The sequence below is a fragment of the Musa acuminata genome, chromosome BXJ1-3, assembly GCF_036884655.1.
Source record: "Musa acuminata AAA Group cultivar baxijiao chromosome BXJ1-3, Cavendish_Baxijiao_AAA, whole genome shotgun sequence".
Taxonomy (NCBI): Eukaryota; Viridiplantae; Streptophyta; class Magnoliopsida; order Zingiberales; family Musaceae; genus Musa; species Musa acuminata.
The window spans coordinates 2,536,617-2,561,577 of record NC_088329.1 but is presented as its reverse complement, the minus strand read 5'-3'; the positions used below and the strand labels follow the sequence as shown (position 1 = coordinate 2,561,577).

Sequence of the window (24,961 nt, the reverse complement as noted above, 5' to 3'; positions counted from 1 at the left end):
ATTATTAATTTTAGCCTAAATATTTTGACTAGTGGCTTGAGTTCAACAAAGTTGGCAGATCAATTAACCCATTAGACCCTGGTCGTGATATTTAGTATTAAAGTTGGTAATGAGGCCCAAGTAGAAATGGATTACTCGTAGTTAGAATCAAATGACTCGTGGAGTCACCGTTGGACTATCTCATATGCATTATACTTGACCTTGACGAATGATAGTATTATTATTAATTTCGCTTAAACATTTTTATAAGTGATTTGAGTTCAACAAAATTGACAGGTAGTTAACCCATCAAACCTGAGTCGCGACAATAATAGCCGAAGGCAGAAGGGCATTCAACAAATGAAGTCTGATTTAACAAATGTCGATACTACGATATGGTCTAGGGTTTCAAATGGATAATTCTAACCTCACGCACTAGGTGGAGGATCTTACTGGATGATTCTAGAAAGAAGAAACCCTACATCCTAAATATAAGACTTAGAAGATCGTTGATTTTAACTTTCTTTAGCATAGGATCCCAAAGCCACGTTAGTGTCTCCTTCCTGAGTCAAATAATCTAGATGTCTCTTTTTAATCAACCCTCCTGTCTAATGTTTCAAATAATCTAGCAGAGATTTTCAAGGTGAATTCTCTTTCACATCGATACTCATTTGAGGTTTAGTTGGGTGGGATGTTCATCATCCCTAACAAGTTTATTCAAATTTATTTTCTTCTTTTTGACCACAGAGGATTCCTCTAAAATATACTAATTTTCTTTTTAAAATAAGTATGGATGTATAATCAATTATTTCTTGGCAACAGACCAGAAGAGTCGTGAAGGGCATAGGCCATTGATTAGCACGAATGGATTCGAATCCAACAACAACGTTCTTTCCTTCTTTCCTTTTTTTATAAACGTCTCAATGTAGTTTGCAAGAGATTCACTTTCTTCTTGCTAAATTTCATGAAGATAAACTATAGATCTTTTTGATAATTTGTAATTAATAAAATAAATTAAGCTCAAAGTACTTAACCTAAGGAGTTGATAGAGTTTAGAGATAGACGTGTATACCAATTCCTCAGCCACACCATATAGGGGTAATCGAGGAGGACTGACACAATATCTTTTGAGCTAAGCACAACAATAATTACATACAATATCTTTGAGCTAGGAAAGCCATAATATGCTCATACGAATCCAGAGTCATTATCAACGGTCTCCAAAATATGGATATATAACTCTTTGAGGATTCAGTTCCTCCCTTATACCTTAGATAAACTGAGACTACATATAGGGCTTGAATGTGATGTGTTTCCCTTATTTGTCATCCCACCTCATATCCTTTAAGACAATGATCCATATGAAAGAATTACTCACTCATATTCGGAGACAACCCCAATCGTAGAGTGCACCTCGGATGTCACCAGACAATTGTGCATCTCAAGGAGCTTCATGTGGTATTAGCCTGTATATGACCATGGTACTGCCTATCGATTCCGAGGAAAGTATAAGAGTGACTAAGTAGATCCCTAAAAATACACCAAGGTGACAGAATGAAGATTAACTTCCCGAACGATTACACAAAATATTCGATCATTCATCATTGAGTTAGGCAATCTGTGCGTTATAGCTTTGGGGTACCAACTCAGTGCCAGCACTGGGGCGGGCCGATTCAGATGTCGTAATCTTGATGTATCCACTCACGCCCATGCTGGGACGGACCACCATCATTTAAGTAGATCCCTATCCACGTTTGGTATCTGAGTAATCATCCTTTCATGATGACAATTTAACCATCGTGTCAATCAGATTACCTATGTATCCATAATGAGGAGATCGCATGAAAGGAAGTTGTCTGCATGGACAAAGTGCAGTATTAGTATGCCGATCTGAAGCCCTCTGTGAGAGCAACAACCTTCGGAGACAATTTTGGTTGCAGCTTTGATACTGCTTGGCGGATATCCTGCAAAGACCAAAATTTGTTTATAGTTTAGCTGAGTTGTGACCAAAGGAATGAGGGATGGATGGATGTTATGGGGCAATGGGCATATACCTCAATCTTGTATCTGGATGAGAAGTGGGTCAGCAAGATGGCCTTGTTGCGGAACCACTGTGCATGCTCCATTATCTACACGTGCACAGATTTTACTTGAAAAAATCCCAACATTGGAAAAAAGCTCAGGAAATATTTCAACAGAAGCATGGGTAAAACTGTTACAGGTGTGTTAATATGGCCAAAAGCAAAAGAAGAACGTACAGAACCTGGTGAAATTGAAAGTTATTAACCGGATGGTCTTGGAAATCCACAATCATGACAACTAGAGAACAGAGAAATACTATTACCTCAAGCAAATGCAGGTGACCATGTTCGCGTGCATGTTCGATGTCATTCTCATCATCTAAGAAGGTCGCCTGACAAATGACAAGTATCTTGTGAGGTCTGAATTCACACTCAAGAAGTACAGGACTACTACTGTAATCTTGTATAACTGCCACATCCACTTGAAAATCCTACTTTTTCTAGCTTTTCAATTGACAAACCATCTCGCACACAAGTTGAGGTGTTTCTGTACAGCAATTTGCAAGACCAGCCTTTCAATCGGGGTTTTTAACTATTGCTCATACACATACCATTCATCAAGGGTTGTTGTGATTGTAAACGCAAGAATTTCATCAATGACAGTACCTCTAACAACCAACTCTATGATCTCTGCAAAAAGACAACTACATTCCATTCATGGATCTGCATCCGCAAACACCTTTCATTTTTAGTTACAGATATTCCTAATTGAAGCCAGCAAAATAGCCTCTAAATCCTCTGTTTTTCAAACACTTCTAAATCTTCTTGAATAAGCAAATTAATACAAGAACAAAACAGCACGCCATGTAGTATTTCCTATCATGCAATATTTAGAAACTATAAAAAAAATGCAAATGCAAGACACAAACACCATCAAATCCCAAAGGAGTACTTGGATGCCATTGAAGAAAGAGGATTCAGATCTTAAAGGACAAACAAAAGGATCCAGCAGAAGACTATTTAATGACAAAGTAAATAAGTTAAGGTTCAGATCCTGTTGGACATACAAAAGTATCCAACAGGCAATCCAGTTTATTCTTGAGAGTTAGTAAAAAATGTTTATGTTTAATTAAATTTGAGCTATCCTAGTGTCAATTTTGGCTGTGTTTGAGTCAATAAGATAGTGCTGTTTGTTAAAGATTGATAGTGCTGGTTATTCAGAACGTATTAACCACCAAAAAATAATTTGTTTCAGGTGTACATTGATGAGTTTGAATATCCTTTTTGAAGAGATCAAACTGAACCCAAAATCTTAGATAATAAGTAGGTGATAACAAGAAAATATTGTAGTCAAGTTTTTCTTCCCTCATATTAGTAACCAAAAGTACAAAGTTCAAGTAAAAGCCTCAGAAAAGAGTTGCAATATATGAAGACAGGTCACAGCTGCTGAAAGCCTAAAAAAAGAGTTGTCCATATGAATGATACGGCAACAGAGTTATCTTTGGTTGGCAAACTAGCAACCACTGTTCTTGATTCTCTTGTAGATTCCTACCAGACTTCTTGTCTGAAATCTCTCCAACAGGGACAAGTTAATCATCTATGTTCAACCTTAACCATTTTTTATGTTAAGATCCATAGTTTTGGTGTCATTAAGTGTACTCCACATATCCATAGTTTTGGTGTCAGATTAGCCCCAAAAACTGAATATCTAGGGCTGATATATTTCAACCATAGCTTCTATATAGCATGGTTTCATCTCCCATAGATATTTCTTAGCATCATGGCTCATCCTGATTCTGAAAAGCTTAAAAAATGTCCCTTGGAGCAACTGCAGTGTCACTGGTTGATCATTTTTGCCACCATGTTTTCATCATGTAGACATCATAAATATTTCGCAAACAAAACCTTTAACCATCAGTACAGCGAAAAGCATAAAGCATACTCCAGGAAATTATTCAAAGAGTTCAGATGAAAAATGAATACAAGAGTCAACTTCTGGTGATTAAAAAGAACCAAACCTCAGTTATAAGAATTTTTGCTCTCAGGGCATCTGCATTTCGTGGCTCAAGAATGAAATCAGAATTTGTGTCTCCTGTGAAGGCAACCTCTGGAGACAATACAATATCTGTAATCTATACAAAACATAACAATAACATTTTCAATCATCTTATGATGCAAGCACAGAAAATTTGCTCTAAAAAGATAACATAGCGTCCAAGCAGCTAGAACTTCTAAAAGGAAGGTATAGTTACAAACCTCGACGCCAGAAAGCTTCAACTTTTTTATTTGAGGTCCTTTTAGGTGAGCATACTGTTTTTTAAGCTTATTTCTCACTGAATAAATGACATACCCCTGTATCATATTTGAAACTCGACATGTAAGGTACAAAATGAAAACTGGTAACCACAAAAACACACTAGGTGTTAGATGCCTCTGACAAAACAGTCTTCATCTGGTTCAAATATGTACCTGGCTGGGTATCACATGGTGGGTTCTAAATGGTCTGGCAACAAGGTTGTTACGTATTTCATACGTCTCCCCTAACATTATGATATCAAGCATAGTAAGAAGTAAATATATGCATGAGAAAGAATAAAAAGGTCAACTGATGAGGTGCATACCCAGACCAAGTGCAACCAAATCAAGTTTCAACTCAACTTGGCTCATCCTTCTATGAATTTCAAGTAAATTCACCACATCTTCTTTGATGCATGGAGGCACAAATACTGTTGGAGGTTTTAGATTGTAGAGGCCGCGAGTTGCTAAATACATTGGAAGCCCCCCCTGCAACCATAGCCCAAGACCATTCAGAACTGTTAAACCATGGTTAACAATAAGGAAAGAGGAAAAAGAATCTGATGACATTTTATCAACCCAATCAGTACATAAATTTGCTAAAAGTTGGCAAATGTCCATCTGCAACCATAGCCCTCGACCATGCAGGACTGTTAAACTGTGGTTATCAAAAGGGAAAGAGGGAAAGGAAGCTGAGAACCTTTTAAAAACCCAATCAGTATAAAAGTTTGCTGAGAAAATTTTGAACTATTAACTCGAAAAAAAATTAATAAATAAAATAAAATTTGTCCATTCCAAGGTAAATGCCAATGGGAGCCCATGAAGTGTTAATTTTTCAAGAACTACAGAAAAGACTGATGGCATTAGTGATGTTATTACTATTATGTTAAGAGAAGTGAAGACAAAGATGGCTTGCAATTAGATTTCCTAGAACTAGTAGAAAGAATTAATCTGCATCATGAATGAAAGATATTGCACAACAATCAGTACCGTGTTACCTTTTATTTCAGTTCCAAGATGCTATAGTGTATCATCAACAACTGTAAACCTTTTCTGTGACTGAAGAAAATGAATTTTTCAGCAACAGTATTTCCTATGGTAACCACTACATAGACTCTCCAAACTTTTGGAGGATGCGTTTGTATATTGTGGACCTATAAATACACTTCCATATGCTCTATTCCAGATAAACTGGAGGATCGGTTGTATAGAGCATCATATTAAATGAATTCAATGCGCCAAAAGCAAATTTGTAGAATTTGAAATTCCATCTGATCAGATATTTAACCGGAAAAATAGTTAAAAATTAGAGTTCAAGAACTCCTGTTCTGACTCTTCTCCTTTGTTTATGTTATCAAATTGTTGGCCCACTTGATGGCCGACACTAAAAACTTTCCTTCATTCATTTCACTTGGTTTCAAATATTAATTAGGAGATTCCAAGTTCTGTCCAACTAAACAAAGGACTACATTTCAAATAGACAACGAAAGAGATAAGCATTTGAATCAAGATCCACTTTTTATCGGAAGAGCATAGAAATTCCGTTTCTTGCAGAACAGCGCGAGCGAGCTTACAATGTGGTCGAGGTGAGCGTGAGTGATAAAGAGAAAATCCTGGTGGACAGCTTTAGACGGGCACCGGCCAATGTCAAACGCGACGTTCAAACTCGGGACCATAACGCAGGTCTCGTGGCCGCCTACGGAAATCCCTTCGATCGAGTAGCCTTCCACGTCCACCCCCTTCCGCTGGACCTCCGCCCTGGCCTTCCGGTACTCCTCCTCCTCCTCCATCGCCCGGTCAATCACCGAGAGGAACCCCGACCTCTTCAAGGACAGCGCCCGGAAGGGGTCTCCGTCGCGGCTGCCGCCGCCGTCGAAGGCATTGATTGAGGGTGATCGATGAAGCACTGGGTGGCGATGATCGAAGGGAAGGATGTGGGAAGGGAGGAGTTGGGGATTGCTCAGGGATGTTAGCATTACGGTTAGGGTTTTATCGCCAAGGGGGTTTGCGAGGGGTGGAAGGATAAGGAGAGGAGAGGACGAAGACACCGGAGACAGGAAGGAAGGAGGTGTCGGTCAAGTATCTGTTGTTCAAATGATACGGCAGAACAGTCTAAGCAATGATCCGATATAGAATTATCGGATCCAAATGAGGATCCGAACGAGGCGATGGATCCATTATAGCATGCGTTTAGGAACTAAGTAATTGGGCTATTGGGCCTTAAACCTTAGCCCAATATCATAAGAAGAAGAAGAATTGAATCCAATGTCTAAGCCGAAACCATTCCGCTTTCTCCTCACTTGGACTTCGTGGGGGGCTGCGGCCGCAAGGACTTCGGAATGGATGAGACGTCGAGCCGGCAGCGGTGGGAGATGGAGGCGGAGCTGGGCGAGATGGACCTCGACCCGGAGGACCTACAGCCCTCCGTGCCCCTCAAGAGGGTCCCCGCAGGCGATCTCTTCGAAGCGGCCCGTGCCGGAGACCTCGACCGCCTCCGCTACCTCCTTGACTCCGGCGTCAACGTCAACGCCCGCGACCCCTGGGATTCCGTCGCGCTATACTATGCCTGCCTCGCCGGCCACGTCGATGCCGCTCGCATGCTCCTCGACGCCGGCGCCATCTGCTCAGAGCGCACCTTCGACGGCGACCGCTGCCACTACGCGGCCCTCAATCTCCGCGTTCGCCGTCTCCTCAAGGCCTTCGAGGCGCGCCCGCCCCCGCTCGCCCCCTTGCCCGCCGCCCTCCGTGACACGTTTCTCTCTTGCGCCGCCAACCGCCGCGCCTACATCGAACAGTGGGAAGCTGGTGCTGGCTCGGCCGCGTGCGCCGCAGGTTAGTTCCAATCTTCTCGTGTAAAGTTCCATCCTTTATTTACTTATCTGGTTTCCATTACTGAAATTGAAGGCGTTGCTCAACACTTTCGTAATTTCTTGCTCTTCTGGCTAATTACGAACGTTTTCCACTCGCTGTCATAGTTCACATTATCATAGGCATATGATCATTCAATTTATTTTGATAAATTGGGAGCATATAAACTTGACATTGTATATTTAGAAGAGATTTGCAAGCGTAGATATATAGAAGAGCTCACTGACTAATTGAGACCTGTCTATCTAATCTTTCAAGTCGGGACTGGTCCTTCTATCGGTTATGCCTGCATTGTCAGCTATGGCTATCTGTCTGGTTGAGTGATTTTCTATAGAGGGCATTTACCTCTTCATCTTTTTTAGGTTGCTCATGAAACTAAAGACTCGTTTTTGTAGAAGTTACCGTGCACTTGGAAAGAATCTAGATACAAAATACATTCATATTGGAGGCATAAGAAGACAAAGAGTTGATAAAAGAAGGGGAAGGTAATAAGTGTATGGATCATATCAGAAGGTGTCTATCTTGATGAAATAGGTGATAAGAGTTGGAGATCCATAGCGGCTTTGACATCTGATTGACCAATTAATAGTGCTTTAGAATGCCGTGCGACCTCAAGTATTACTCTAAGATAATCCAAATGAACTTGGAAAACATTAAGAGGGAACGTCACCACAATGCCATGTAAAGATGGTAGATCCTGTCTAACCTTCAGAAATCTACTGGTACTTGATCGATTGCTAATGCTATACATGGTAGCTAGGAAATTCATTGGTGAGTCAAGGGGGACTTTAGAATTTTTAGACATTGCTGACCAGATCCAACTTATATTAGAGAAGGAACAGTTCCAAATTTCATGATATGGCCACATATCCTCTTTATAATGATGTTGTAGCCTTTTTTATGGATATTAAGTAAGGTGCAACTATCTAGTGACTAGTGATTTGCAAACTGCCAAAATTTAGGTACCTTGAAATGTACCACATTCAGGAACAAGAATGTTAAATTAGCCTCCGATTTTGAGAATAAGATGTATGTAATGTAGTATCAACTGGCATTAGAGAATATAACACCATATAATCAGATGTCAGTATTTTGTGTACATTTATTTATAATTTTCAAAACCTTAGGTACTAGTTTGAATGACACTAACAAGTTTACTACTGGGTGAATAGGTTACTTACCACTGAGTGATGGATGCACTTCTAGTCCCTTTCCCCCAGATATTACATTCTATGTTGATGGAAAACCAATTGAAGCTCATCGGGTTGTCTTAAGTGCTCGGTCACCATTCTTCAAAAAGAAATTTGAGACAGATTGGAAGGACAGAAAGGAAGTGAGATTCTCAAGCCAAAAATTGTCTTATCATGCTTTGTACAGTCTTATTCACTTCTTCTACTCGGATAGACTCGAGGTTGCAGTTGATGACATGGAGGATCTTGCTCGCACATGCAGAGCTTGCAAGTGTGATGAATTGCAAAATATCTTACAGAAAGAATTGATTCATCAAAGATATGCAGAGTATAAATCATTAAAGGATGTTGATAATTCTCAAAAAAGGTTCATCTTGCAAGGTCTCTCCCTGCCGGAGCAGGATCGGCTTCCTTTTGCTCTACACCGCATTCTGCAGGTTTCTCTTGCCAACTCTTGTGGGCGAAACAAGGATAGTGTTGACAGACATGAGATACAGATGAGCCAGCCGAGCAATGATCTAGCTGACATTTGTATAAAAGTTGGTAGAAGGATCTACAGGTGTCACCAGGTAATCCTGGCCTCCAGATCAGAATATTTCAGGGCGAGGTTGTCTCGGATGACAGATTTCCTTGATGGGAATAATGAGCTGTCAAGTTTCACCCTTCCATTTCTTGAAGAGCATGACTTAAGTACAGAGGCCTTTGAGAAGATGATTGAGTATATGTAGGCATGCAAATTGCTGTAGCTTTGTTGGTTTCTTTAATTCAGATCTTTCTTGCTTCTAACACATCTTATAAAACTTAGGTACACAGATGGCTTGAAAGATATGGAACCTGATCAGGTACTACACTTACAATTTGTAAGACAAAATGAGGCGTAAAGTGTTTAGGTTTCTTCTCAATTCTTAATTCTGAATAATTGTACAGGCTGAAGAAATATTTGATGCTGCTTCAAGATACTTGTTATTCCCTCTTAAACGTGCTGTTGCAGATGTGCTGTTACCACACCTAGAGCTGGTCTCACCTGCTGAACTTTGTCACTGGCTGATATTATCAGACATGTACGGTCTCTTCTATTTTAGCATTATTTTGTGATGGATGTCCCCTGACTTCCATGCCTGTTCATCCAGTCAAAGCTTGTGCCTATCTATGTGACTCTAATACCCACTTTTTGTTAATCAAGTAAATACATTAATTTCCTTGCATGATCACTGACTTTAATTGGCTATGAAGCATCCTTCTTGGCAGGTGTCACAAAGTGCACATGATTAGCCATGGCTCATGAAAGGAGATGCAAGATTTATAATTTCGATTTCAAGATCAAGTTCATTTAACTTTAGACAGATCTAGAAGTGTCCCAACTGGGTCGATATCACACAATAGATATCATCAGCCATACACTTCATGACTGTGACATAAAATATATTATCATTCTTCTGAGAAGCCTTAGTGATATGACATCTTATTATATTTTCATTTCTTCCTCCAAGAAATCCAGATATGGGTCCTCTGGTACAGATAAGATAGTAGAAAGGTTAGCATAAAGTCAAAAGTTAATTGATATGTTCACTTATCAACAGTAATTGTGACGTCCAATGTTCCCTAAGAAGAGAAGACCAGAATTTTAGTGTAATGCGAAAAGGAAATCAAGTTTGCTGCTGTTACAAATTATGACAGACATGCTTGATAAAGGGTGCCCTGAAGAATTTCTTATGTTATATTTAATCCGGATAACAATTTAGTGATATATCATGATGTTGTTTTGATGAGAAAGTTCCTTATCTTTGTGGATGTTGAATTTTTATTGCCAGTAAATATGAAGGTTTTCATTGAGAAAGTTACTTCTCTTTGCCAATGTTAAACTTTTGTTGCCAGATAAATTGAACATGTATATTCATTTATCCACCTATCCATTAGTGTGCCTTTAGCAAAAGTTGATTTGATATTGCTAGGCCCTGATGGTATTGAATGTGCTCTGTTAATTTTTTCTGCTAGGTTCCCTTTACGTTGGAACTTTTGTTAGTGCTCAACATTGTTATCCATCGGATATGATTATCAATTCCTTGTATCCAAATTTTTTTGTTATTCGTAGAAGTCCAAATTAGAGTCGAGATGAAATTTCTATTTCTTAATGTTTATATATTCTAAGGCTGGTCTCTCATGTGATGCAGGTATGGTGTTTTGAAGATAAGAGAATATTGCCTAGATGTCATTGCTTGTAATTTTGAGACTTTTGCTGACACCCGTGAGTTTCGGGCCATGCTTTTGACTTTCCCACCACCATCTGGAGACTCCTCTTTGAGGACTACTCGCCCCAGCGCTCCAGGTTCTACAGGTAACTCTGATCAGGGCAACCTTCTCGATGATTTGCGAGAGAAATGGTTGGAGGCCGAAGCAGCAGAGCTTGACAAGAGAGACGAAAGTGCAGCTTTATTTGACAAGCGACTAGAAGTGCTTATGCTCGTAGCAGAACGAGAGGATAACGAAGTTCACAGTGATCCAATAGAAAGGAAGCATTTTGATCAGGCATCCCCCAGGGTGTAACTTGTGTTGTATCATCAGAATCCCAAATGAGTGGATTTTTTTCTTCTCATTTTGTTTGTTGTCAAAGTGTAAGATAAACCATGGTTCTAGAATTATGTTCTCTTATTTTCTTTTATTTGAGGGCATAATAAGATTAAGAAAAAGAAGGAAATGAGAAATGGGATTGTTTGCACTTCTCGTTTAACTAGATTGTAGTAAGTGCTCCATGCAGTGTGTGAATGTATTGTCTGCACCCATTGATAGTGTGCCAAATCCCGGCACTTTGTGCTTGTGTATCTGAAGCATAGTGTACCATGAGCAAGAAAGTAAATTTGCTGTGTGCCCTGTATTAGATTTCAGTCGTCAGCCACAGTGGGGAACTCTAATTTATCAACCACCTGATATGTAGTAAATATTATTTTTGGCTGTCAAAAGGAAAAAAGAAATCTAACTTCTGATGAAATCATCTCTGCAATTGCTTCTCTCAAAATAATTTTTTGTCTGCTGTTAGGGTGTTGTTTCTGGTTTACTCCTCTTCAATAGCCAAAATCAGTTCTTTCTTCGGATTATGACTTTTTTCCTTTTTTTGTGAGGCAAGAACAAGGCTGAAATCATAAACTGGAAATGTAAAATTAAGGCCAATACTACATTGTGGTTAACACAACTTATTTAGGTAACCTCTAAAGTAAACTCAATCTTGTTTTGTAATCCAATAAATACTATGTTTACAAGATAAATCATAAGTAACATAATCCAATACCAATATTGCATGCCAAGATATATTCCTTCAAAAAAGAACACATTTTTTTTTTCCTTCATTGTTCAGAAAAGAACACGAATTATCAAAGAACAACTACTTCAAAAAAAGAAACCTACAAATGCATTTCAAGCCTAAATCTTTCTTTATTGTCTCTCCACCCTATCGAAAAGTCAGAAGTAGAAAAAGCAAAAGCATAGACTATCGACAGTAATCTAGAGAAAAATATAGATATTACCTACCAGACTTCTACTCTATTAATATGTAAACAAAATCACTCTCCATTGATTCCATTGCCATTTTCTGTCTGTGAGGTTTCAGAGGCAGCATCATCAATTGTCAGGTCTCAATTGCTCCGTGCAACAGTACTTCCATCTTCACCATCATCAGCCGACAGCTCCCGAAACTTTAGCTGGAGACTCGCCTGTTAAGAGTTTCCTCTAGGCTTCCCCAGACTCCAATACATGATGCTGGCAGTAAGGGCAAGGATCATCTTCTGGTTTACCTGTCATAAGCCATACCATGCAACAGTAAACATCCAATTTAGAGATAAAAGACATTGGCTTCGTGGTGACTCCTTCGTAGGGTATTGCACTTAGACAGTTGCAGCTACTACTCTGTTCATTCCCATGAATGATATCAGGTCTACCAAACAAACTAAGATGACAGCGCATTGAAAGCAGATTGGGTCAAGAAGATTACGTGATTTTAAACTATGTGCCGATTCTAGTAAACTAGAGAAAGGAAGATCTACATGGAGCTATTAACAGTTCATTTAATCTACCAGGTCTGCAAACGACAACATGCAAATATGAAAGTAGCAATCCCAAAAGAATATCTTAAATAAGCTGATTTTACCTCAATGATATCCTCAGGCAACAAAAATACAGAACATCCAAGCTTTCTCGCTACACTGATAATGTATGTAGCATTCAACATCTTTTCCTCATCTGCAGCAGGATGTTAGCATTAAAGTGGGGCAACATATGATTAGAACATTTTCAATAAAGAAGATGTGATTCTTCCCAAATATTCATAAACTTTTTGTCCCAAGGCCAATTCCCAAATATTCAAAAATCACATAATAAACATATCTTAAATTTGGTTACTAATTAGTAATGATACCATTTACACCCCGTGTAACGAGCTTCCAGTTTACCACCCTCGGCTCCACAGCACTAAGAAGCTCAAGGAAAAATATTCCACTTGACAAATTTTTATCCTAAAAGGAAATAAAAAAAGAGAAGAGAAATAAGAGTGCATTATCTAAACAGCTTGCTATCCACGCAAGATGTATTGAGACTTGACGGTACCTTGAAACTCTCCATTTGAGAAGTTCTGCCTGATTCCTTGACTTTATTGTTGGCCCAATCTAAGATACCAGCATCTGATATTTCTTTTCCTCGGGTGTGAAATCTCAAGTTCTTTAGAAGTTGAAGACTGTTGAAACGCATTAGCTGCCACAGATAAGCTGAAAAATGCACAATGAAGGGGTCTTGTGTGTTGTTTTGATTTTAGGAAAAAGGAATTCAAACAAACTTGCCCAAATTATCAAAACAGGCTGACAGCTGATCAACAAACTTTATATGTAAGAGAGACATCTCATTTCATAGTTAATATGATAAAAAAAAGTTCATTAACGATAGTGATACTGGTAGACAGACAAGGTTCGTTTTGAAATGTTTTGTTGATCATTACTCAGGGAAATGGAAGTTCCGACAAGCTAGTCATCTGCAATCTGCCAGTGCAGATTATGATAAAAGCAACTGCAGCAAAAAGAAAAACAAAACAAAGGACATCTACTCTTGCAGCAAAAACACAAGTAAAATGGGAGAACATCTATTGTTAACTAAAAGGCATAAGTAGGAGTTTACCACATCAAAAGTATTGGAATCACTTTCTTGACCTCCATGCATGAAAAATTATGTCCAAGAAATTAAAAATTAATTTAGCATACTCATATAGACTAAACAGGGGTTGTCCACATGAAAATTCATAAAACCTTTTCCTATATGCAAAGCGTTTGAAAGAAACTGTACATATTGTAGACAAATCTGCAGCCATGTTATAAAGCAACCTCAAAAGCCTATAAACCAAACAAACAATTTTTTCTAGCTTAATATGCTTATTATTAGTAGAGCCATCTTTTGGTGTTTCTTTCTTCCTTTTTCATTTCATGGTGTGGAACAGCCAAAAACACCAAAAAAAAAATGGAGTTCAGATTCAGCCACGTTGATTCCATCCTGGATGGCACCTACATTTCAACAAAGGAAATGGCAACGAGATCCCTCTAGTACTAAACAGGTATAACCTTTTGGAATGAGCTTTTTCTTTTACATTTTAGTAGTTTGCTGCAAATTTTAGCCAAGTAAACCATAGAATTAATCATTTCAAAAAGAATAAAACAGTTGTAAGATTCGCAAGAAAGGGCTTTTCTTTATTGTTTCCTTGTAGCAGCACTTCCGTAAATGATCTTCGGCCTTCTTGGTGCATTGCTCCCTCTTTGTCATCCTCTTAAAAACTGCATTGCTAGCAACGCATAGCTGACGGTGTCGTTGTCATGTTCATGTCACCAATCAATATGAGGACAGTTTAGTGCACAAGGTTTCTGCCAGTGTGGGGCCTGAGGAGAGTTAAAATATTGGTACAACTTTATTCCTACAAGCAGAGAGTTGTTTCTGTGACTCAAACCAAAAAGTACCTTGTCATGGTTCCAAGGCTTATCATTTGTCAATTAACATCATGGTGTGCCACAAAAAATTGGAAACATTAGAGAAGAAAGTACAAGGATATGAGGCTGTGAAATAATGTTCCAAACTAGTAGTCTAGTAGTATAGCAACTTGCAAAAAGTGGATCATTGAATTAATTAATCAATAGTCGTAAGTTAGAATTCTCATGAATTTAACAATGCATGTTAGATAGGTCAGTGATAAAATATTCTTCAAGGAAGATTAGCTTTACTTCATCATGCATTAGGCATGACTGGCACTGTATTAAATAAAAGGATTTGGTGAATCAGCATGTAGTTGTGCTGTTGAGATTAATGTCTTTTCATAACATATTTCATTATTTTTTTATGCTTCTAGAAATCTCTCTGATTCTAGGAAACTTTGAGACAGTTGAACAAACAGTTGCATGACCTTGAACTGCAACCAATAAGGTAGAACTTTCCATTTGTGGATTATCCTTAAGGTTTTCAACAAGTTACTCCCTTAATTTACGCTGGATAGAAATAAGGTGCTTAGGACATAGGAACCAGTTTTCAAATTTTTGTCAAATCTCCAAATGGACCTTTTTTATTAGTCGCATGCCATATGCCACATTCTAACTAGGTTGGAAAAGATATAGAAAATACAGGCAAGATAAGAGAAATATGTAAAACAAGTATAACAAGAAAATTAACTAAATGGAACAAAACACAAGTGCTAAAGGTCTTGAAATAAAAACAACTCACCAAGAATAAGCTTTTTATTTCCTTGCACAATGTCACTGCCAGCAACATTTACTAGTGAAAAGTTCAACCGCTTCCCAACCTTTATAACTTGGTTGCAGTTTTCAACTTTTCTAAAGGGCATCTTAATTGGAGGCTTTGTTGCCTGCCTCCAATTAACTGATCCTGGAGACACTTTGTCAAGTGCTTCCAAAAGAACCCATCTGCAAATATCTTTATATTAATAAGGAAACCAAGCGAGTAAATCATCTTTTATTTCAGAGCTCTTACCCATTCCTGATATCCTCAAACAAATTGTTAACATATGTAACAATTCCAAGACTGTTGATCCATAATTGAAAAGCTCTTTCTTCCCGAGAAACTTGGATGTCACCAGGCATTGTTTGTGATAAAGATATATATTTATTGTCAGAGGATAAACCATTCCTGCATAGAACACATAATTGGCATGCAGCATCCTAAAAGAAGCATAGGTTAATAGAAAAGCAGCTGCAAGTTCTAACTTATGCTGAAATATTTGTGCAACAAATGCAAGGTTCAAGTTGGGAGAGCCTTCAACAATGTCTTTTGGACTCAAGTATCTTTCGCAACCCAGCATCTCAGCTTGTTCAATAACTTGTTTTGCCCTTTCATTACGATCTTTAATATCCAAAGTTTGTGAAAGCTCAGGGGCAAGGGCGTCAAGAAGGTAAGCATAGGCCCTCCCATCCTATAAATTAGATAAGCTCAAGGAGCATTAGAGTTCAAATAAATTATGGATAAATTATAGAGAAAGAGAATAACAGTATATAAAAACCAGTTGTCAAAGACCTAAGTTTTCATTTATGTAAGTGCAATTGCCGAGATCCCACTTGATGGAAAAATAATTCATTAACAACTAGCCTAGTATTATGTGACTTAAATTGATAAGTTTATCTAACTCTAATATTATCATAATCATCCACCTACTTCTGATGTTGAACCATTCAGACTTTCACAATTTCCTCCATGCAAAGGCTTGACACCATTGTCAAAACCCAAAATCCAAGACTTAGAATTGTGCTCAATCGAATAATGACTCCATATCATATCATGATGTGGATTTAGTCCCATTCATAGATAGTCTTTTCCGAACTGAGCCCTCTTGTAAAGACTAGAACTAGATTCACTGTGATACCATTTAACTTGACAAGATAAAATAGAATAATCATTAAATTAATGAACCTAAAATCTTGTGGCCCAATATTACAAATGTCTAAGTAGTCCAGTAAACTGAATTACTGAATTGTAATCCAGCAAACTGGGTGGGAAGGCCTCTGACTGGATCGTTTTAATTATAAAAATAATAATAATAAAATACTAAGTTATTGTCTGCGCTTGCCATCGCCTGCATCTGTCGTCCCTCGCCGCTCACCACTTGCTAGATACACGTCGTCTTTTTCTTTCTTTTTTTTCCTTCTTCCTCCTCCTCATCATCCTCCTCCTCCCTTTCTTCCTGCTTCTTTTCCTTGCTTTTTTCTTGCTCTTCTTCCTTCTTCCACTTCCTTCTCTCCCTCCCCCAACAGTTGGCGGTACATTCCAGTGTACTAACACATAATACATCGGAATGGACCAGGCCCATACTAGTCCAGCCATGGACCAGCACAGGTCCTGTAACTGAAACTGCAAACCTTGCTGTGAAGTTTAATTCTTTGCTAGCAGTTCCGACATGATGCGAAAAAATTGATCAGAAAATTAGAATCTTATATAATGCGTACAATTAGCATGTACCTTCACATCTGAAGAAAAATTTGTCACAGTTTTTTTGTAGCCTGCTCTCTTGAGATGAAAATTCATCCATTTTAGCAACATCTTTTCTGGCGCTAGGCTCATTAGTTCCTCCACATCCTATAAATAAAGAATACCAGATTGGAAGTAGTTTATCTATGCTTTATCATTTGCTTTAAAACATCAAAAGAGAGTATAAAAAAAAGGCTGTCTATTACTTGACCTTGTTGTCATCAACCAACTCCATGAGCTGAGGTGTCTTCTTGAGGTTAAGATCTGCCAAAAGTTTTATCTGATACACGATAACCGGAAAAGTTATGATTCTTTGGAGTTCGGACTTCTCAAATTATGGTCATCGTTGCAACTTGCAAGTCATATCTTTTCAGAAAAAAGAACTAACCTAACTCAATAAACCACCAAGTTCAAAGCCACGTGATATTCCTAGAGTACCTCATTTTAGCAATGAACTATACGTAAACATATTGCAATGTCATGACCGAGCCCAATTGACTTACTGACCTAATAACTTGGATATAATTGGCTGAAGAACATGTGATCCAAAATGTTTAAGTCCAATTCAGTGGTAGCAGATAAATCTAGCTCTATATATTTGTTATCCACCACCAAAACTCCAGACGTGGGAATTCTGGAGCATCACAGCAAACATGTTCGGTACGTACCTTTATGATCTGAAATATCAACCCAAGCACCAAATGAGGCTGCATGAAAACAAAACTTCTTCAATCTCACTATTAGAACTGCACCGCAGATTAGTTGGTAGAAAGTAACATATGTAAATTGAAAAACAATAGATACAAAAAATATTCAGAAAATCATCCCACAGAGACAGTGGACAAAGCGAAACAAAACCTATGGATGGTTCAACTACTTTCTTCAATATATTAATTGCAGGATTTAAATCATCCTTTAAGACATGAAAATTTTCCGCTGACAAGCACACAATGAGCTTTTTCATAATCCAATCAACCTTTGTTAAGATGCTTCAATAGTTAAAGTGCACTAAACAATGATGTAAGGTGTCTGCAATTTAAAGAGTGATAATTCTATTCATTTTTAAGTATGACAGAATACAGGGACAAACTTTAAATAATCATTTTTAAACCTTCTTCAGTTGGTGTTCCTCATACAGCAAGACAAGCAAGAAGAGACATAAAGCTCACCAACAAATAAGTTTGACAAAACAGCCAATTTTTTCTTCATAAATGCTGATAAAGAAAAAAAAAACAAACTCCAATAAAAGGTAGCTTATATTGAATGGAAAATAATCTACTTACTCTCCCTTCTATTAAGTCCTGAGTTCCAATATTAACTACAATGCACCCAATAGCCTTTGCAGAATTCAAGCAAAGAGTGTGATTCTCATTCCTCTCCCAATGGTTAAGTCCTTGTTTGGTATTGATTGCTCTCTCATCTATAGTCCCCGGAACGGCAGCATTGATTAATTTACTGAAGAAAATTACGAAAATAAAATATATCAGATAAGAAAGCTTTTGTTAGAAACAGCTGCCAACATGAAAAATGTTCTTAGTAAAAATCATATATAACATAGGTAACATAAGTTTTTGAAATAACTCAACAACATAGATCTGCCTTGCTTACATGTATATATTTGTGTTTCCTGAAGTTAAATATGAAAACTTAGATATAATACTCCATTTTAGTCCTATATCGAAATTGGGTAAAAATCAGGATTGACTAATAAAACTCTCATGGGTGCCCTATTCTTAATTTGATTTTAAATATTTAGGCCAATTGTTGAGGCTTGTTGAATCGGGTCATAATAAATGGTATCAAAGTCGGCTTGAGTAGATGGCATTGGACATTGGTAGAGTGACATATAGTATCAAAGTTGTCTTAACATCGGCATAGAGAGGGTCTTATGAGTGTACTATTATTAACTTAAGCTTTAAGCATATGGGGTTTAGTCCTATATCAAAAGTGGAGAAAGACTTGGATTGACTTATAACAATCTCATGGATGACCTATTATTAGTTTAAACTTAAGAATTTTGGATCAATGGTTCAATCTCAATAAATTAATGAGTCAATTATCTCATTCAATATTTCATGCTCAATAAGTGAATGATAACAACCTACCATAGAAGAACTCCATCTTTAACAAGATTGAACAGATCATTTGTTGCTGGATCCAGTGGCAGATACTTTTGCAAGAATGGGTCTTCTCCAAGATAGTTGTTGATGTGTGCAACATAAGACGCCTTCTCTGATTCATTTATAGTGTGCAAGTGTGTGGTCGTGGTTGCCTTCAAGAATGACCAGCAGCCCTTCACACTGCTTGATTTGGGTGCTACCTTTGCTTTAAGATCCAAATACACCTGTCCAATGCATCAGTTTCATCACAGTGAGACCTGCCTCTGCCCCCTCAAAGACAAATTACGATCGACCAAAGAAGAAGAATAATAACTTGGGATTCATGGATCTGAATTACCTGAAGGAACAATTCGAAGTCTACCTCACGGTTGGTATCCGGGTAGGATTCGGCTAAGAAATTAGCAATCTCTGGTTCCATGACCACCTGATTCAGGCCCTTAAGCTTTCCCATCAGTGGAGGCAACACGTTGACTGTCACATGACCCATCTCCCTTTTTGCCGAAACAAACTAAGGAAGCCAATGCAGCCGCAGAATCAGCAACAGAGTTCTCAAATCAAGAAGCAGCTTGAAAATGGATCAAACTAGAGGAAAAAGAAGGCACATTTCCCGTCTCAGGGATCGCTTACCTTAGACCTGAGGCGTCGAAGCTCCACCTGAGTGAATTGGTTTTGGAGCCAGGGATCAGCGACGAGAACACCACCATACCCCAACATTCTTTCTCGATCAAATGAACTTCTTTCAGATTCTACGACTCTCTCCGACCAAAGCGCAACCAAAATCTCCGATCTTGGAGCCGACTCAAGTCCAAATCACACAAGAGAGCACAAAATTTACCAATCTCAAACGGGAAAAGTGACAACTTTCCTCGAAACAAACCTAATAGTCATAGTTAAAGCAGGAGTCGAGACCTAGATATTAACTCATAACCCACTAAACCGATCTAGATAGAGGGCGGAAGCGGACCTGTGGGAGTCGAAGATTTGGCCGAAAGTGAAAATTACAACCCGCAAAACTGCGACTTTGGAACTTTTCTCTGGGGTTTCTCCGTACTCTGTGCTCGAAGTTCCTTCTTTCTTATATACCTTTGGATTCTCCGCTGACCCCAATCTCGTGGGGTGATGGAAGAGAAGATCCGGGGAGGCACCCATCCGATTCGGTTCCTTCCCCCTCGGAAACCCATGACGGTGTCTCAAGGACTATTCCACCAATCCAATTCGGCCAAGGATAGATGGATTTGTACTCAGGCTCCTTGCTTCGTGGATGTGTGTTCGATTTTAAACTATATGAAGACTCATCACAACATTATCTTTAATTATATAGAGGCAATGCAACACTGAAAACTACTGAAACAGAGATTTAACATGCAATTTGGTACCATTGATCGCTGACACCAAGGGGCGTGATTAGAAGAAGGCGAGCACCTTTCCAAATTTCCCATTGGATGTTATGATCGAATAGGAATGAAGCCCACTTTAAAAACAATTTGTTCTCTTCTACTAACATATGATACAGGGTGATGGCGTATACAAAAGACTATTGCCAGCTGCAAGAGAACTACAAGGAGATTGCTCAGTGAGAGATGGAAAGGATGGAAGCGTTGGAGGAAGAAGAAGAGGTTAAGATATATAGCTGCGATGGCTCATTTACACCCAATTCTTCTATTGCAGATTTTGGGTTCTGTGTGCATGACAAGGTAGGGTGGGCACTAGCTGAAAGATGCGAAATGTGCGTGGCAAATGGAGCTAAGCACATTGAATGCAGAGCTATTCTAGACGCGTGACAAAGAACAAAATCTGAAGGATAGCAAGATCTCAGAATACAGGAGGCAAAACCCCCATTTAAACAATATATCACAACTCCATTCAAAAGAAGACCAAAACAACTGAATCAAAACAAAGCCATGGCACCGAACGTGTGGAGATGCTATAGAGCAAACATCAGACCGCCCGAAAGAGCCAAGACGAAGTAGTTTAAGAGACCAACACGGGCGCTGTATGAAGTACCACCGGTCCTCGACGACTCTGAAGATTTAGCAGCAGAAACAATTCCACCGCGGCTTGGAGTCGAATCCGATGGCTTTGCAGGCCCCGGAGCAGGGGCGGGAGCTGGTGACAGAGGTGGATCAGTGCTGAAGATTGCCAAGGGAAGTAGAACGCGATCGATCAACCGGGACGGTCGAGTGCACACTGCTAGGTATCTTTGATCTTGACCAAGACGAAATGATATGAACGAGGCCAGCGGCTTCTGTGACGTTCGAAGTGTACTGCCCACCGGCGAAGGTGTTGACGGGGTTCAAGTTGCTGAGGTTCCTAAAATCGGAAATCGACTAGAACTTGGGGAAGGCATGGTAGAGGAGTAGGATCCTGAGTTGGTCTTGAGTAAGGTTGGCCAGAGTCGAACTCTTCAGTAATGCAAAGGCTGCGTCCTTCGGCACAAAGATGGTGATTCCTTGTTCGGAATTGTTAGCTTGGTTTTGGAAGGTATCGATGACACGGGTCTGTAGAAGATACTCGAGGAAAGAATGGAAAGGACCAGTGACTGAGAGAAGTGCTGTAAGGTTTACATGGAGTGGGCCGGGGCAGGGTCTGGGGAACGGGTGGAGGTTGATTTGGTGCAGGGGGTGTTTGCGCCGTTGCAGGAGAAGAAACCAGTAAGACTAGCAGAGTAGTTGCAAGATACATCTCTGAAAGCTCCATGTCTCCAGTTCAATCCTTCTCCTGCCTTCGAGTTGGCAGTGAGATTTTGTCAACCTTCCAAGAAACAGTAAATACCCAAGAACTAAATGCTAAAAAAGAATGTTGCCGCTGTTTCACTCTATCATGAAAGTGGGAGTTCGCTTGACCATGATGCGATGCACCTCAAACAAAAGAACCAGCAACTGTAACAAGAAGATAATACGCCAATGAATACATTCTTTCCCTTGTCTAAAAGAACTGCTCAGCCACAAAGATCTACGAGCATTCCCTCTAAATCAATGAAACTATGGAGGCTAGTAAAAGGGAAGAAAGATACTGACAAAGCAACTCACAAAACCAACTAGAACTGTGGAAAGAAAAGAACCACTAAAATCATGATGCAACAGTAATTATAATGCATAAAAGCAGCAGCTAAAATATGCATTAAACATTTAGAATGCGATAGGAGGAGAGTCTGAAGAACCAACCGACGCAAAGGGACCTCAAAATAAGAGTTTGAAGAGGCACAAAACTCAGGGAACAAGGGAAGAATGGGAGACCTGCTTGTACAAGATGAAGTGAAGTGAATTGTTATAGATAGCAGCTAGTCATGGTGGTAGGTGATGATCAGAACTAGTTGTGCAGGGTGGAAGCAGGACATGGGTTGGCCATTCTTCCTCTCCTTTTCCTTCTCTAAAATGTGAACCGGAAGGGAAGAATCGAAGAAGCTTCAGCGGCAGCTCATATCAGTTGGAAATTGAAAGAGAACCTACAACTGATGTCCCGTCTGTTGCATCTATAAACTATTTCCACCTTGCACTCCACCCCAAGTCCTAACGCTGACTTTTTGATGAGATGGGACAGAGTCTGTAGATTCACACATTCTTGTCTCATTTGCAAAAATGTCGATGGATCCAAACCACTAATCCTCCCACAGCAAGCAACTGCCACTGGAAGCAAAATCTGCAGCTATTTCCCTTGGTAGAAGAAACATGAGCTGATGCTTCAAGGAAAGTGCATGAATGGTTGTCTTTGTGAGAATTCTTGCTTAAATAAAAAAAGGAAATAGATTTTTTATTATTATTATCGTTATTCGAACCTTCTACAAAATGTTTCAAGGTGATAGATACATCGGGTCAACTAAGCCGACTCTGGGATTCGAAGTTGTACGTTTGGAAACTGGAAATGGTTTCTGACCATATTGACTTGTGTGTCGGCTCGTCGTAGTGCTTTGACTATATTGCTGTGATCTTCTTCTTTTCGACGCGCCCAAACGCGACAGCGCCCGTCGTTATGAAACCAGGAGTAGCAAACAACGAGCTCGCTGCCCACAGCAGCAACGGAGTGAAAGTTTGATCGCGTGTATGGTCTCTGTCTCTACTTCTATATAATCCCAAGCAGCTGCCACTCTTTTCTCCACACCAAACCTTCTTCCAAAACATTCCGACTTTGCTCTTTCTCTCGCACTTCAGAGTGCTTCCTGTACCTAAGGGTGTGTTGGGTTGGGTAAAGCGAAGATGAGCGTAGAAATATTGGACGGATCGACCATTCGCGAGTTCGTGGAAGACGAGGGGGCCTTCAATGGCTCGGTCGAGGAACGGTTCGCGAACCTCGACATGGACCACGACGGGCTGCTCACGTACCCGGAGATGGCGAGGGAGCTGATGAGCCTCAGGGTGCGCGAGACCCACTTTGGCGTGGACGAAGCGGGGTGGAGCCATGATGAGCTCCTGCAGCTATATCTTGGCCTCTTTGGTCGATTCGATCGCGACGGCAATGGAACGGTGGACTTGGAGGAGTTCCGGGCTGAGATGAGGGAGGTGATGCTGGCGGTGGCGAGCGGGCTGGGGTTCCTGCCGGTTCAGATGGTGGTGGAGGAAGGCAGCTTCCTCAAGAAGGCTGTGGAGAGGGAGTCGGCGAAGCATGTTGTGGCATGAACGAGTGTCTCACCAATCTAGTGTCTTTTTCGTGTCGAAGACTTTGTCACACAGTGTCAGTCTTTTGTTACTTTCATTCCCAAATGTTGTCTTCGCGAAGAGAATAAATACACAGTCTTATTCTACTCCTTATAAGGAAGACTGCTATAAATACACCAACTCAGCACATATATTGGGCAGTGCCAAATGTGGTGAGGGTACTCTCAGTTCTTCCTAGTTCTGGTAACATAATGGGTTGCCAGCTGAGACTGTATAACCTTCTTAGTTCCTTCATAAATTTGACGAAATCCTCCTAATATTGCTCATCAGCTGTGGCTTTTCATTTCAGGTGTCTGAGGCTCCAAAAACGCCACCACCCCGTGCACATCCTACGAGCTCATCAAGGGTAGATAACCTAACCCTCCCCGCGGTTACCGCTGAGGATCTGCCACTTCTGGGCTTGTTAGAGACGACCTGCTTGAAAGGCCGGTCCACGACATATGTGGACACTGGTGGAAGTTCGATCACAAGAGCACGAAGACACCAAACAACTTGCCCACAAATGTTTGAGAAAAAAGACCATGCAAACATGCCGATGGATGATGCTGTCGATCGAGCAGACAAAACAGTATACAGAATACGTGATCTCCTTGCAATCCAAGCTTTGAGATTGTTCCTTCGTTCGATGGTGGAACTTGTGGCCGTAACGGGGTTCGGATTCGGGTTCGAGTGGCTACGTTTCAGCGATTCGGATTCGATGGAAATTTTCCGGGTATTGGATCTGATGTAGTTGAATGCGGATCAAGTGATGCGAAAGAAATAGGTTCGCAGAGACGCGCTCGTTGGAAGTCCAAAATTCAAGAGGGAGGAAAACCCACCAAATTAATGGCTCCTTCCGTGTTCCTCCGCCCGACGACCTGTACGCGGCATTCGGTCGAGCGCCAGCTTCTTCTCTCGCCTGAGCCGGAAGAGAGCGCGAGAGGCCAACCATGGTCGGGACCCACGTGGACGTCAGGTACAGGTCCTCCTTCCCCACCATGCTGGGTGTGGCCACGGGAGCCTGAGAGATGGCGCCAACCACCAGCTGATATGACAGATGTGGCTTTCCTTCTATGTGGGGGCGATGACCGGTGCGACTTAGAATTGGTGAACACTATCAGGTTGTCGTGGAGACCACTCCTTTTTGTAATGTGACCCAGAAGATTGCGTACTGGTGCTGGCACTTTGAATCATGAGTGAACGGAAAGGTTATTTCTCCGGTGGCATGAATTCTGATCTTTCTTCTTCCTATGCGAGTTTAGTTCTTTGTCATGTTCCGGCGCTGCCCAGCTGGGCACGACCGGAACAAGACGACCATGGCTGATGTTTAGCTCACGCAGTTGTGGGAATGCTGTTTGTTATAGAAT

General features: G+C 40.1%; 4 protein-coding genes and 1 pseudogene across 8 annotated transcripts; 2 read left to right on the top strand and 3 right to left on the bottom strand.

Annotated features, from left to right (window-relative positions):
- Positions 1–1,526: 1,526 nt before the first annotated feature.
- Positions 1,527–6,376, bottom strand: LOC135616552 (tRNase Z TRZ2, chloroplastic-like). 3 transcript variants are annotated; one of them, XR_010488387.1, is made up of 9 exons: positions 5,870–6,375; positions 4,622–4,784; positions 4,470–4,540; positions 4,257–4,352; positions 4,019–4,132; positions 2,324–2,392; positions 2,034–2,108; positions 1,795–1,943; positions 1,527–1,723 (listed from the first exon to the last, which is right to left on the bottom strand). XR_010488387.1 is itself a non-coding variant. In XM_065115856.1 (8 exons), the coding sequence occupies exons 1-8, from the start codon at positions 6,269–6,271 to the stop codon at positions 1,857–1,859; spliced, it is 1,077 nt and encodes a 358-aa protein (XP_064971928.1). In that variant the 5' UTR covers positions 6,272–6,375; the 3' UTR covers positions 1,527–1,856. The 3 variants fall into 3 exon arrangements, 2 of the variants coding, with proteins under 2 accessions (XP_064971928.1, XP_064971936.1); XM_065115856.1 differs by having other exon boundaries at positions 1,527–1,943; XM_065115864.1 differs by lacking the exon at positions 2,324–2,392 and having other exon boundaries at positions 1,527–1,943; positions 5,870–6,376.
- A 186-nt stretch (positions 6,377–6,562) lies between these two features.
- LOC135616548 (BTB/POZ domain-containing protein At2g04740-like) lies at positions 6,563–11,069 on the top strand. The gene is made up of 5 exons (XM_065115852.1): positions 6,563–7,127; positions 8,336–9,077; positions 9,159–9,195; positions 9,281–9,414; positions 10,525–11,069. Exons 1-5 carry the CDS (start codon positions 6,635–6,637, stop codon positions 10,895–10,897), a joined length of 1,779 nt encoding a protein of 592 aa, XP_064971924.1. The 5' UTR covers positions 6,563–6,634; the 3' UTR covers positions 10,898–11,069.
- Positions 11,070–11,656: 587 nt separating this feature from the next.
- LOC135616532 (fimbrin-4-like) lies at positions 11,657–21,668 on the bottom strand. Of its 3 annotated transcripts, XM_065115826.1 has the most exons (16): positions 20,340–21,668; positions 19,928–20,243; positions 19,591–19,750; positions 19,301–19,471; positions 18,949–19,187; positions 18,127–18,298; positions 17,512–17,550; positions 17,055–17,123; positions 16,835–16,951; positions 15,589–15,794; positions 15,356–15,511; positions 15,089–15,288; positions 12,947–13,104; positions 12,759–12,855; positions 12,492–12,583; positions 11,657–12,138 (listed from the first exon to the last, which is right to left on the bottom strand). In XM_065115826.1, exons 2-16 carry the CDS (start codon positions 20,110–20,112, stop codon positions 12,061–12,063), a joined length of 2,139 nt encoding a protein of 712 aa, XP_064971898.1. In that variant the 5' UTR covers positions 20,113–20,243; positions 20,340–21,668; the 3' UTR covers positions 11,657–12,060. The 3 variants fall into 3 exon arrangements, 2 of the variants coding, with proteins under 2 accessions (XP_064971898.1, XP_064971904.1); XR_010488369.1 differs by lacking the exons at positions 11,657–12,138; positions 12,492–12,583 and having other exon boundaries at positions 12,947–13,073; XM_065115832.1 differs by lacking the exons at positions 11,657–12,138; positions 12,492–12,583; positions 12,759–12,855 and having other exon boundaries at positions 12,946–13,073.
- On the bottom strand, positions 20,749–21,660 carry LOC135616542 (fasciclin-like arabinogalactan protein 7; annotated as a pseudogene).
- A 1,381-nt stretch (positions 21,669–23,049) lies between the features above and the next one.
- Positions 23,050–23,727, top strand: LOC135616526 (uncharacterized). The gene has a single exon (XM_065115815.1). The coding sequence runs from the start codon at positions 23,157–23,159 to the stop codon at positions 23,574–23,576; it is 420 nt and encodes a 139-aa protein (XP_064971887.1). The 5' UTR covers positions 23,050–23,156; the 3' UTR covers positions 23,577–23,727.
- Positions 23,728–24,961: the final 1,234 nt, after the last annotated feature.